The 12,773-nt window shown below is 45.1% G+C and overlaps 1 protein-coding gene across 1 annotated transcript in view; it reads right to left on the reverse strand.

Annotated features, from left to right (window-relative positions):
• The window catches only part of TRANK1 (tetratricopeptide repeat and ankyrin repeat containing 1), a 59,957-nt gene that overhangs the window by 45,392 nt on the left and 1,792 nt on the right, over nucleotides 1–12,773 (reverse strand). Inside the window, exons 2-5 of the mRNA XM_014942284.1 lie at nucleotides 5,942–6,076; nucleotides 3,718–3,841; nucleotides 2,195–2,345; nucleotides 1,079–1,197 (exon numbers count right to left, since the gene is read on the reverse strand). Coding sequence (XP_014797770.1) covers nucleotides 1,079–1,197; nucleotides 2,195–2,345; nucleotides 3,718–3,841; nucleotides 5,942–6,075 — 528 coding nt within the window. The 5' untranslated portion in view covers nucleotide 6,076. The remainder of the gene's footprint in view (nucleotides 1–1,078; nucleotides 1,198–2,194; nucleotides 2,346–3,717; nucleotides 3,842–5,941; nucleotides 6,077–12,773) is intronic.

Genomic DNA, 12,773 nt, shown 5'->3' on the forward strand with positions numbered 1-12,773 from the left:
ACCCTTTTTAAAAGACGTTTTCCTCGAGGTGCCACTGTGGTGGCTGTGGGGCTGAGCTGTGCCCTGCGGTGGGGCCACTGGAGCCAGCTGGGCCTGGCCCTGCCCGGCCCAGGGCAGCCCCGGCCTCCCCTCACAGAGACCCCTGTGCTGGAATCACCACCCACACCCCGGACGGGTGTAATCGTAACAATGATCAATTTTTTTTTTTTTTTTTACACTGTCACTATAGAGAAGATGATAAAAATAATTTTAGGTGATTCACTTTTGGTTTTCTAAATGATCTGGTTTTGTTTAACAACCATGTGATTCCACCGAGATGCTCCTTTATTTGTGGGTCTTTCACAGAAGACCTTTTCCTGCTGTCAGACAGAAGGAAAAGTAAAAGGGACCACAAATCACAGAATCATAGAATGGTTATAGTTGGAAGGGACCTTAAAGGTCATCCAGTTTCAACCCCCTGCCATGGGCAGGGACACCTCCCACCAGACCAGGTTGCTCCAAGCCCCATCCAGCCTGGCTATGAACCCCTCCAGGGATGGGGCAGCCACAGCCTTCTCTGGGCAACCTGTTCCAGTGCCTCACCACCCTCACAGCAAAGAATTTCTTCCTAATATGTAATCTAAATCTCCCCTCTTTCAGTTTAAAAACATTATCCCTTGTCCTATCACTACACTCCATGATAAAGAGTTCCTCCCTACCTTTCCTGTAGGCCCCCTTTAGGTATTGGAAGGCTGCTATAAGGTCTCCCTAATGAAATGTAAGGTCTCACTTAAATAAAAAAATAAACATGTATTTCCCCCCGCCAAATTCTTTCAAGAAAAATGACTCCAGATGGCACCGTAATTCTACTAGAGACAATAGCAAGACACAAGCGGAATTTCAAGTTCATTGTATCCCTTCGAGAAACAAATTTCAAAAATTATTTATCACTGGTGGTATTTTTTCAAGTCTTTGAAAAAATCCAGATGTTTGATGTGGGGGACAGTAAATATCAACTGGTTTGGACTGTGCAGGTAAGGGGAGCTCCCCCGGAGGAGATAAGACATGAGTGGCCACAGCGCCGCAGCCCCAGACTCACCCGCCACTTCCCTTTCTGGGCCAGCCTTTCTATCACAGCTTGCCAGATGAGGGCATCGAACCTTGCGCTGAAAATATAGTCATATGCAGGGGGAAAACTTGGTGGAAAGACTCGCTCATCTGCAAGAATAAGCCATCAAGAAAACTGCTTAGTATACACAGCATTTTAAAGTGGGGGTCTCCAACCAAATGACCTGATTGCACAGTGACAAGTTTCAGCACTAACACCCAGGAGAATGCCAAATGTTGGCTTAAATATCCCTGGCCACCCAACTGATACTGTTGATACCCAACTGATACGGCCACCCAACTGGCCATCATCAGTGACCAGTCTTCATTAAACAAGGGGGGGAAAAAAATGAATCCCTCTCCTCAAGAAACACCTCTAAGCCCCAAGACATTGTGAACCTTGTGGTGGTTCTTCTACTTGTGGGTGAGCCCAGCTATGGATGCTGCTAAAGATAATGAAGGTCCTTAACACAGGGCTATGAGTTCAAGTAAACGCAGCAGGGGCACAACCTGGAATCTCCTGGCACACCTGCAGATGGTGGACCAAAAAGCAAGTGGAAGAGGGGAGAACAGGGAAACATAGGGTGAATATTGCCCGCCAAAAAAACCACAGAAGGGCCAAATTCCCTCTTTTCATTGCCACCTATTACTGGCTGAGGGAAAGTCCCGCACACTGGCATACGCTGCACTGTAAACTGAAGTTTAGGCTGATTATCTTCTAATTATTTTCAAATCTACGTAGCTGAAAGAAAAACATAGTAGTTTGGACAAAAACCATTAAGACCTTAGGGGTCTGGAGCTCCAAATCTCCAACCCTGTTTCCCTGAATCTGAATTTCAACCTTTTCTAACTATTCGACAACTGACATGCTCCTGTGAGGCAATGCAATCCCCTACAGAGTGTTTTGGGACTGTTGGCATCTGCTGTGCACAAAGTGGACCAAGTTCCCCACATCCTTTTGATTAGGCCACCCTACATATTCACAGTCCTCCAACACCTGTGGCACTAAGGACCAAATGAATGATCTCAGGAAGAGAACACCCTACCAAGTACTTGGGTTGCCATCACTACTGAAAGGCTCTCAGAAAAATTAAGGTCTTGAGTTTACCATTGACACTTATGAAGATTCCTGCTATGAAGTCAGAGATTTGAGTTCGATCGGCCGAAGCACTCAGGAGAATCAAACCTTTATGAAACATAGAAATCGCTTCACAAGATTTTGATAACATGATCAGTGAGTGGCCAGCTCGATAATAAGCCTGGAATAAAAAATAGGAGACAACAAAGACCATTGTTGGGAAACTGTTCAGAGATCTTTACTACAAACAAAAATGTTACAATTTTTTCCTAAAGTTTCTAATTATGGTATAAAAATGACATAAAGTACTATTTTTACAGCTTCTTACACACAGATTCAAAAAAAGGGCAATAAGCATCCCTTGAAATTCACAGTATGCTACTGATGTCATCAAAGACACTAGGAGTGATAATTTTTGAATACAACGTTGGAAAATAACTACAGGATGAAAGACATACTGTTAGCAACTATATTGTAACCTCCTCTGGACAGGATTTTTTTTTTTTCTTGTCACAAGGTCCAGAATATATGTTTATGTTTCCATGTCACTGCATTTTGCAGTATTTACCACAATGCATATATATATTCTTCAGCCAGTGGCAGCTGAACACATTTATATTCACCACTGAACTAGACCATACTGGCTCACAGTCACAGTAAAACCAATTTTTCAAACCAGATAACCAGCATGCTGCAATAAAAAGCAAGTTAAATTGATATTTCCATGCAATTTTATCATATCTAAATCAAATACCTTCTACTAAAGTATCTTGGAGGCTGCAGTGGTTGGTGCAGACTATTTATTGTACAAAAGAATCAATCCAAGGGTATGCCTCCGCATCGTAAATATTGTACAACCACTGCTAAATCCTAGCAGACAAGTATTTGAGTCAATGTGTACTTAATCAACGTGTACTTCATCTCAAGTGTCTGTGTAGTGTATTGTTCTTGTCCACTGGAAATACAATACAACCTCGATCACCATGTACTTTTCCCAGGAACTGCAGGCTTATTAACATGTAAAGAATATCAGGGCACGCTGCCCAAGGGAGCCTTCAAAGCTAAGTCCCCACGCCAGACCTGATGCTGTCAGTGACTGATGAGTCTGAACCCCGGGCCAGGCTCTGTGAGACCATAAGTGAACACAGAGATGATGAACCTCACCATGGCTGGGATCTGCAGAGACCTGGCTGGAGCTGCCTCACGCCCGGGTCTCCAGGATCACAAGGGCACGTAAGATTTTCATTACTTGCTATCACCTTGCCTGGGATTATCAATAAACCAGCTGTCTTTCTTGAAAGCATCGGTGCCTCTCTTGTTGGGACCCAGAAACAACCAGCATCTCCTGGTGCAAAAGAGAGCTGCTTCATTTTATTTAAAGTACTATTACAGTATAATTCTGATGCTCAGGTATAAGGTCAGACACAGATTCTGGAATTTGATGTTATGTTTGCTTATCACAACTCAAAACCATCACACAATAAAAAGCAGATAGCGACACCCGTTTTAAAAAGCAAGGCATGCAAAAACTGCCAGCTTCAACATCTGAATACCTTGACATACTCCGGATCCCAGTGTAAACTCTGGTAGGCTGAAAACACTGCTTCTGTCCATTTACCGAGGCTGTACAAGGCAGTGGATTTGTTGCAGTGTAACACAGCTATGTCCCTGGAACACCTAAAAATACATTTTTAGCATAAGTGTTTATTCACTTGAAAAAGGACACATCATACTTTATGGCTAGCAACAAGGAAAAAAAAAAAAAAGTCCACCTAATACCCACTTAACAAAATCAGAGGTAAAAACAGAGCTGTAGAAAATAAAGATGATTTTTTTTTATTGTTTATTATTTATCGTTTATTATCATCAGCTATAAAATCTCGTAGTGACATCTTAACTGACACCTTAGTGATACCCTTAGTGATATCCTAGTCTCTTCTGAAGCTGAAAGCCAACTCACTGGAGTAACACAGTATGAAGATTTAGAAAGACTTCAGGACCATCTCGACACTCCTAGATATGGCCCAGTGAAAGCCAGTGACCAAGAATGGGAGAAAACAGATCCAGGAATGGAAGCTGCTAGATGGAAAGGATGCTAAACTCATTTTGGTCACCAAAAACCAACCCACACGCATTTTACTGTATCACCAGTTGATGAAGTCAACAGAATTGTCCACATTCACACCAGCTAAGAAACAAAGAAATGTGTTTTAGAGAACAGAATATACTAAAGTATATAAAGCATCTGCTGGATCCAAGAGAGTTTCTGCAAAGAGCTGCACACAAATTATAGGACTACAGCCCAGAGGGTACCAGGGAGTCTGGAAAGCCTGTCTTGCCTGTGCTCACAGAATCAGAGAAACGCAGAATGCTATGGGGCTGGAAGGAACCTATGGAGGTCATCTAGTCCAACCAAAGCAGGTCCATCCAGAGCAGGTCCCACAGGAACGTGTCAAGGCACGGTTTGAATGTCTCCAGAGAAGGAGACTCCACCCCCTCCCTGGGCAGCCTCTGCCAGGGCTCTGCCACCCTCACAGTGAAGAAGTTCCTCCTCATGTTTAGACGGAACTTCTTATGGACAAGTTTGGGTCCATTTCCTCTTGTCCTGTCCCTGGGCACCACTGAAAAAAGACTGGCCCCATCCTCCTGACACCCACCCTTGAAGTATTTATAGGTGTTGATCAGATCCCCCCTCAGCCTTCTCTTCTCCAGACTAAAAAGACCCAAGTCTCTCAGCCTTTCCTCCTAAGAGAGATGCTCCAGGGGTTGGTGTAGCATCAAAGACGATGCTACATCATCTTTGCTGTACCCTCTCCAGCAGTTCCTTGTCCCTCTGGAACTGGGGAGCCCAGAATTGCTCATACAAAGTCCATGCCGCAGAGCTGCATCCTTCAACTTACTCCTATCTACTAATTTCCACTGAAGAAAGTTCTTTCAATCACACTTGAACGTGTTTGGAGCACACTCTTGCAGGCAAGCACATCCTGCCAAGGCAACCTATGGCAAGGGGAAAGGAGATGCTCAGGAGCAGCCTGCTCAGCTCTGTCCTCACTCGCTCCTAACTCCCTGTACACACCCCAGACTTATTTTACTACTTAGATGAAACAGCTAATAGTCAAAATAAACAAATGGCTGGTGTTAAATTAGATCAACAGCAGTGTTAATACACAGTAGTAATGAATATTTAATAGTTCACATAAAACTCAACTATTTAATCATTAGTAACATTCGCGACGGATGTAAACTGATGAAAACAAGCACTTTACATTTGGAAAGAAATACCCAAAGAATCCTTCCGCTAAAAAAATACTTTTAACAAATATGAGAATATTAAGACAGACCAAGTAAGAAGAATAAAGTAACTTGTGTGAATCATTTTAAAGATAACCAGATGACCCATGTAACAACAGGCCACAGACGTGACAATTAAGTGGCAGAATCACAGCAAGATTAATCCACAGCGTATCAGCTAAGAAACAGAAGTAATTTAACCAAAACCAACACAGTTTATGAAAAATTAATTTGAGCTTTAATTACACTAATTTAGAATTGATGCTTATCTAAAAATATTCAGATTACAGTCACTAACCAAACTCCCACATATGTCAGGAACAGCAATTCCTCTTTAATTCTAAAACCGGTACACTAAAGAGCGTGGAAAAAGATAGGAAAAAATCAGGTCTCAAGGCAAGAAATACAGTTTTGAGTTAACTGTAGTATTATGCAAATTTCAGAATTGTCTTATGGTTTTACAACTTGTAATTCAAGAATACTTACGGGACCCATTGTATTAAACAGTTGAGCATATATAGAGCTTGATCGTACTTTCTGATGGCCAAAGAGTAATTTCCATTTTTAAAATCCTGGTTCCCAGCTTGTCTCATGAACTGTGCATACTCCATGGTATCCATGCTAATTAAGAGGGAAAAAAAAATAATCAAACAAAAGCATTGATTTATGAGACACTTCTTTGCCTTAAATCCACTTAAATTTTCACCTTAGTTTTTGCATATTTGAAAAGCTGGACAAAAGAGCACATGTTTTGTCATCCCACATGACATCCCGGTCTCAATATTGGAAAGTCATGGATTTGAGGGATGGACCACTAGGTGGATAAGGAACTGGCTGGATGGCCACACGTAAAGAGTTGTGGTCAATGGCTCAATGTTCAAGTGGAAGCCAGCGACGGGTGGTGTCCCTGAGGGGTTGGTACTGGGACCAGTGCTGTTCCACATCTTCGTCGGAGACAGGGACAGCAGGACTGAGTGCACCCTCAGCAAGTTTGCTGACAACACCAAGCTGTGCGGTGCAATCAACACGCTGGAGGGAAGGGATGCCATCCAGAGGGACCTGCACAGGCTGGAGAGGTGGGCCCATATGAACCTCATGAAGTTCACCCAAGACAAGTGCAAGGTTCTGCACCTGGGACATAGCAATCCCAGGCACAAATACAGGTTGGATGGAAAATGGATTGAGAGCAGTCCTGAGGAGAAGGACTTGGGAGTGCTCGTGGATGAGAAGCTCAACATGATCTGGCAACGTGCACTGGCAGCCCAGAAAGCCAACTGCATCCTGGGCTGCATCAAGAGAAGCGTGGCCAGCAGATCCCGGGAGGTGATTCTGCCCCTCTGCTCTGCTCTGGTGAGACCCCACCTGGAGCACTGTGTCCAGCTTTGGAGTCCTCAGCACAGGAAGGACATGGAGCTGTTGGAACAGGTCCAGTGGAGGGCCACAAAGATGCTCAGAGGGCTGGAGCACCTCTGCTATAAGGACTGGCTGAGAGAGTTGGGGTTGTTCAGCCTGGAGAAGAGAAGGCTCTGGGGAAACCTCATAGCAGCCTTCCAGTACCTGAAGGGGCTACAGGAGAGATGGGGAGGGACTCTTAATCAGGGAGTGGAGCCATAGGACAAGGGGTAATGGTTTTAAATGGAAAGAGGGGAGATTTAGGTTAAATACTAGAAAGAAATTCTTTGCTGTGAGGGTGGTGAGACACTGGAACAGGTTGCCCAGAGAAGCTGTGGCTGCCCCATCCCTGGAGGGGTTCAAGGCCAGGCTGGATGGGGCTTGGAGCAACCTGGTCTGGTGGGAGGTGTCCCTGCCCAGGGCAGGGGGTTGGAACTTTATGACCTTTAAGGTCCCTTCCAACTCTAACCATTCTATGATCTTGCAAGCGCAAAACACATCTCACTCCTGAGATGGGATTTATACCTGCACTGAGTCTAGTGTGCAAGGGTTACTACATCTGTACTTCGGAAGTCAGGTGTGAGATTTCTCAGTTACGGCTGTGCTTTCAAGAGACACCAAATGGGTACTGGTGCACCAAGCGAGAAAGAACATCCCATGCTACTCTTGATTTCATACCAAACGTTCTCTGTCATGAACTGGTGATTGTAGGGCACAGACATTGTCAGAAACAAGACCTATGTCCTTATTAACATTTGGCAAATGCACCCCAGGATGTGATTAGCATAGATGTCGCCATGGCCTGTTAATACCTCGAAATGCTATGTACAAATTAGATAAGAAAGAGATGTGTGCAAGGTCTGGATGAATCAAGGGGCACAGGCAGAGTAACAGAATCATAGAATTGTCCAGGTTGGAAGGGACCTTTCAGATCATCCAGTCCAACCATCAACCCAACTCTGATCAAAACCATCACTAAACCATGTCTCTAAGCACTAGGTCAAGCCGGCTTTTCAATATCTCCAGGGATGGGGCCTCAACCACTGCCCTGGGCAGCCCAGTCCAAGGCTTAAGAACCCTTTCTGTGGAAACATTTCTCCTAATCTCCAATCTGAACCCCCCTGGGGCAACTTGAGGCCATTTCCTCTTGTCCCATGGCCTGTTCCTTGGGAGAAGAGACCGACCCCCCCTGGCTACACCCTCCTTTCAGGGAGTTGGAGAGAGCCAGAAGGTCTCCCCTCAGCCTCCTTTTCTCCAGGCTCAACACCCCCAGCTCCCTCAGCCTCTCCTCACAAGACTTGTGCTCCACACCCCTCACCAGCTCCATTGCCCTTCTCTGGACCTGCTCCAGCCCCTCAAGGTCTTTTTTGTGGGAAGGGGCCCAAAACTGGACACAGCCCTCGAGGTGGGGCCTCACCAGTGCCCAGTCCAGGGGGACCAGCACCTCCCGAGTCCTCCTCCCCACGCTGTTCCTGACACAGGCCAGGAAAATGTAAACATAAGAAAACTCAAGCTGTGACCTAGGACCCTGCTGACCTGAATGACGTCCTGAGGTCCTCCTCTTCTCCAGATTACCACCATACATTGGTTTCTATTTATCCAAACTGTTATAAAGCAATTACTACCAATAACAAAGTCCAGCTGCCTGACGGCCCCGGCTAACCGCCTACCAAACTCAGGTAGCTGACCTTGCTTGGCAGTTCAGTTCCTCTTCAGATGCATGACCAGCAAACGAGACCACAGAAACAGGACCCAAACCCAGCCAGAGGTAGTACAATGCCAGCACTGCCTCGTACTTGCAGTAACCCAAGCAAAACCTCAAGACAAGGATGCTATTAAAATGTTACACATAAACCCCCAAGAGAAGGGATTTGTGGTTGAAAGGTACCAGGCCAGGAAGCAACGCAGCAAGGAAACGGAAATGAAAATCACGTCACCAAGAACAAAATGACACTTTCCAGTTCCTATCCCAGGAAAGGAGATGGGCACAAACACTCCAGGACAGCAGCTCTGTACCTGCCTCCTACCACAAGCACTCCCTGTGAAACTGGAGTTTTACATCCATGAACACGACAACAGAAACCTGACAGACTGGCTCCTACAGACCACTTGGGATGGCCTGAGTCTGTCCATGGTCCCTAAGCCCTTTTGGAAAATTACAAGGAAAAATAACGCTACTGAAAGACCAAAAACAAACAAACAAACAAAAATATCACAGCACACTCAGTTTACAGGGAAGAACTCAAGGCCTTGACCATGACCATGGGGGCTTATAACCTTATGGATGTAGGAGCATAAATCTCCCAGAAGGTCACGTCATTGAAATTACACCCCATTTTGGGAAGCCCCCTAGAAAAACTACAAGAAAAAAATAACACTACTGAAAGACACCCCCCCCCCAAAAAAAAAATCCCAGCCCTCTCAGCTTACAGGCAAGAACTCAACGCATTGCTGATCAATTTGGAAACACAGGTCCTCTCAGGAGGCTGTAACACATCATCCTGGATTTCAGGTGGCATCTAGGAATGTCCTTCCTCCTTTCCTCACAAGCTGAACTCATGCCAAGCGCACGTGGAGTAGCTGTCATTGAAGACTGCTTCACAGCTTGCACCAGCAACAGGTTTGGCCTTGTTCCCCAGCACATCCTGTTTTGGAAAGTGAAGCCAAACAATCTGGCTTTTGCTTTCAGTTTCTAATAATTCCTCCCCTCTTTGTAACCTGCCGGTACCAAGCTACACCTTGATATAAGAGACAGTATGGTAAAGGCCAGTGTCGAGGTTTAGGCTGGGCTGGCCATTAAATAAACCAGATGATGTCTAGTAGTCCCTCTCCCTTCGCAGAAGGAAGGGAGAGAGAATAAGGGTTGGGGAAAAAAAAAAAAAAAAAACAACAAAAAAACAGCTTTAATGAAATATTAACAATAAAAAGAAAAGATAATACTATTAGTAAGAAAATAATGAAATAGATAAAAAACCAATATTGAGCTCCCAGTATGACAATCACATCACCAAAAGGCACTGGGAGAAAGAAACAGGATTCAAGAACTGCATTCAGGAACACAAGGATCAGGACCAAAAGGCAGAAGAACAGACAGGGTTCTCCTCAGACACCGGCCATTGAAAAAGATGGGAGCTGATCCCTTGATCCCTCAGCTTTTATCCTGAGCACGGGGTGGGTGGGATGGAACACCCTGCTGGTCAGTTTTGGGTCACTTGTCCTGTCTGCTCCTCCCTACAGGTGGGACCCCTCCATGCTCTTCTGCTTCCAGCTCTCCAACGGGGCACACAAAGAAGTTAGCTGACCTTGGTCGCTATAGGAATAAGTATGGGCAAGGGCCTCCCCACATACCATTCTTTAGCATTAACTATAAACATCAGAGGTTATCACCACGAGAAGCAGTGACAGTCTGAAAAACACACTCAGAGAGTGTGCTTCATTGGAACAGACCTCACTGAAAAGTAAAATTACTCAAAAGGAAAACTGGTTATATCACAAACCAGGACAGAAACAAAACAAGGCTTTTTTTTTTTTTTTTTTTTTTTTTTTTTTAAAAAGATTTCTCTAAAAAAAAAAAAAAAAAAAAAAAAAAATTTTTTTTTTTTTTTTTTTTTTTGCTTTCAGTTTAAAACGATTCTTCCTTCTTTGTAACCTACCGGTAACAAGTAATACCTAAGAGAACGTATGGAGTTGCATTTTCAAGAAAAAGCTCTGTTTATCCCTACTGCTGAGGTTTAACCCCAGCCGACAGCTAGGATCACACTGCCAATCACTCACTTCTTCACCCTCCAGAAAGGTAGGGAGAAGTGGGAGAAGAGGAGGAAAAAGGGGAAAAAAAACCAAAACAAAACAAGAAACTTTTGGCCAGCTGTTCTGTCTATGCTCCCTCTCAGCTTCTGTGGGAAGCTGAAATGAAGCCCTGGATTAATATAAACATCACCTGGCAACAACTAAAAACAATATGCACTACCCACATTCCTTTCCTAACAAATCTGAAAAGCAGCAGCCACCAGAAAGAAAATTAAGTCTGGCCCAGCTGAAATGAGGACACACACTTAATGATTTCCAGTAAACTGAGGGTGGACTTGCACCCTCCCGTTTTATATCCAGAAAACCTAATGCAAAACCTCCTCTGATATTCTACCTGCACAGCGTCGTTCCTGTTCTACAGGGCAAGAAAACTCCCCAAACCTCACAAGACAGCAGAAAGGGTTAACCCTGCTTCCCCTGCTGGTCTTGAAATCCCTCCCTGCAAGAGGGTGATGTTGACACCACCAAAGTTGTTTGCTCAGCCCAGCCAATGTCCCTGTCACCAAACAGAGGGCAACAAACAGCCTGGATATCGACTCAATATTTTTGTATAGATTGGTTGGAGATGGTATCTGGAATGAAAAAAGAAACTTTTGGCCAGCTGTTCTGTCTATGCTCCCTCTCAGCTCCTGTGGGAAGCTGAAATGAAGCCCTGGATTAATATAAACATCACCTGGCAACAACTAAAAACAATATGCACTACCCACATTCCTTTCCTAACAAATCTGAAAAGCAGCAGCCACCAGAAAGAAAATTAAGTCTGGCCCAGCTGAAATGAGGACACACACTTAATGATTTCCAGTAAACTGAGGGTGGACTTGCACCTCCCGTTTTATATCCAGAAAACCTAATGCAAAACCTCCTCCGATATTCTACCTGCACAGCGTCGTTCCTGTTCTACAGGGCAAGAAAACTCCCCAAACTCCCTCCACAAGACAGCAGAAAGGGTTAACCCTGCTTCCCCTGCTGGTCTTGAAATCCCTCCCTGCAAGAGGGTGATGTTGACACCACCAAAGTTGTTTGCTCAGCCCAGCCAATGTCCCTGTCACCAAACAGAGGGCAACAAACAGCCTGGATATCGACTCAATATTTTTGTATAGATTGGTTCAAGATGGTATCTGGAATGAAAAAAAAAAAAAAAACAACACAAAAAACCCCACCAAAACCAAAGCATCCAAGATGCTGCTAACACCGAGGTGTTCAAGCTCCTGCAGTTCACAGCCAACGCTGGACAAGTTTTCACTCCACGTTGGTAAAACCACTGGTAGGAAACGCCGCCTTTTGCGCGTTTCCATGGGGAAGCAGAGAAAGCAAAGCTTCTTCCCCTTGGCGATAAACCCACCCCAGCAACCTGAGGTCTATTTTCTGTATATTGGGGGGAGAAAAAAAAAAATTATTTGTTAAACATAGGATCTATTTAATACAATAGAGATTCTCACTTGAAAGTTCAAGAGTCCTGGAAATAATTGCTACAGGGCTACTGTATTAAAGAAAATTCTTGAAAAGCATGGAATTTTTTCAAGTGTGTTTCCCTCTTCTTTAAGAAAAAAAAAAAAAAAAAAAAAAAAAAAAGATATCTTTTCAGTTTGGTTTTTTTTTCCTTCGGAAGTGCCCCAACTCCTTTTCACATGAAAAAAGCCCGTTGTGTTGGAAGCCACCACTCCACAAGCTTGTCCCAGAGGTTTTCCTTCCCAGGGAAAGGATCCAGAAGTACGGGGAGACAATGCTTCAACTCAAGGCTGTGCCGGAGGAGTTCTCTCTCTCTCTCTCTCCCTCTCCGCTTTCCAAGCTGGGGACACACCACCACCACCACCACCCCATCTCCCCCAGCTTCTCCTCCTCCTCCTCCTCCTCCTCCTCGCAGGCAGCACCAGGCCAACACACCGGCTCCCAGCTGCAGGAATGCGCTCTCCCCCTCTCCTCCAGCCACCCCGCACATTCCCTGGCAGCCTTCCCAACCCGCACCACCCCAACCCCCGCACCCCGGCTGCGCTGCAGGGTGGTGGTGGTGGTGGGGGGGAAGCCCCCGACATGCGCGGAGAACCGCGCAGCGGAGGAAAGACGGCGCAGCGGAGCCGCGCGATGCGGGAAGAACCGCACAGCGCTGGGAAGGACGGCA

The sequence above is a fragment of the Calidris pugnax genome, unplaced genomic scaffold (genome assembly GCF_001431845.1).
Source record: "Calidris pugnax isolate Ruff unplaced genomic scaffold, ASM143184v1 scaffold23, whole genome shotgun sequence".
Taxonomy (NCBI): Eukaryota; Metazoa; Chordata; class Aves; order Charadriiformes; family Scolopacidae; genus Calidris; species Calidris pugnax.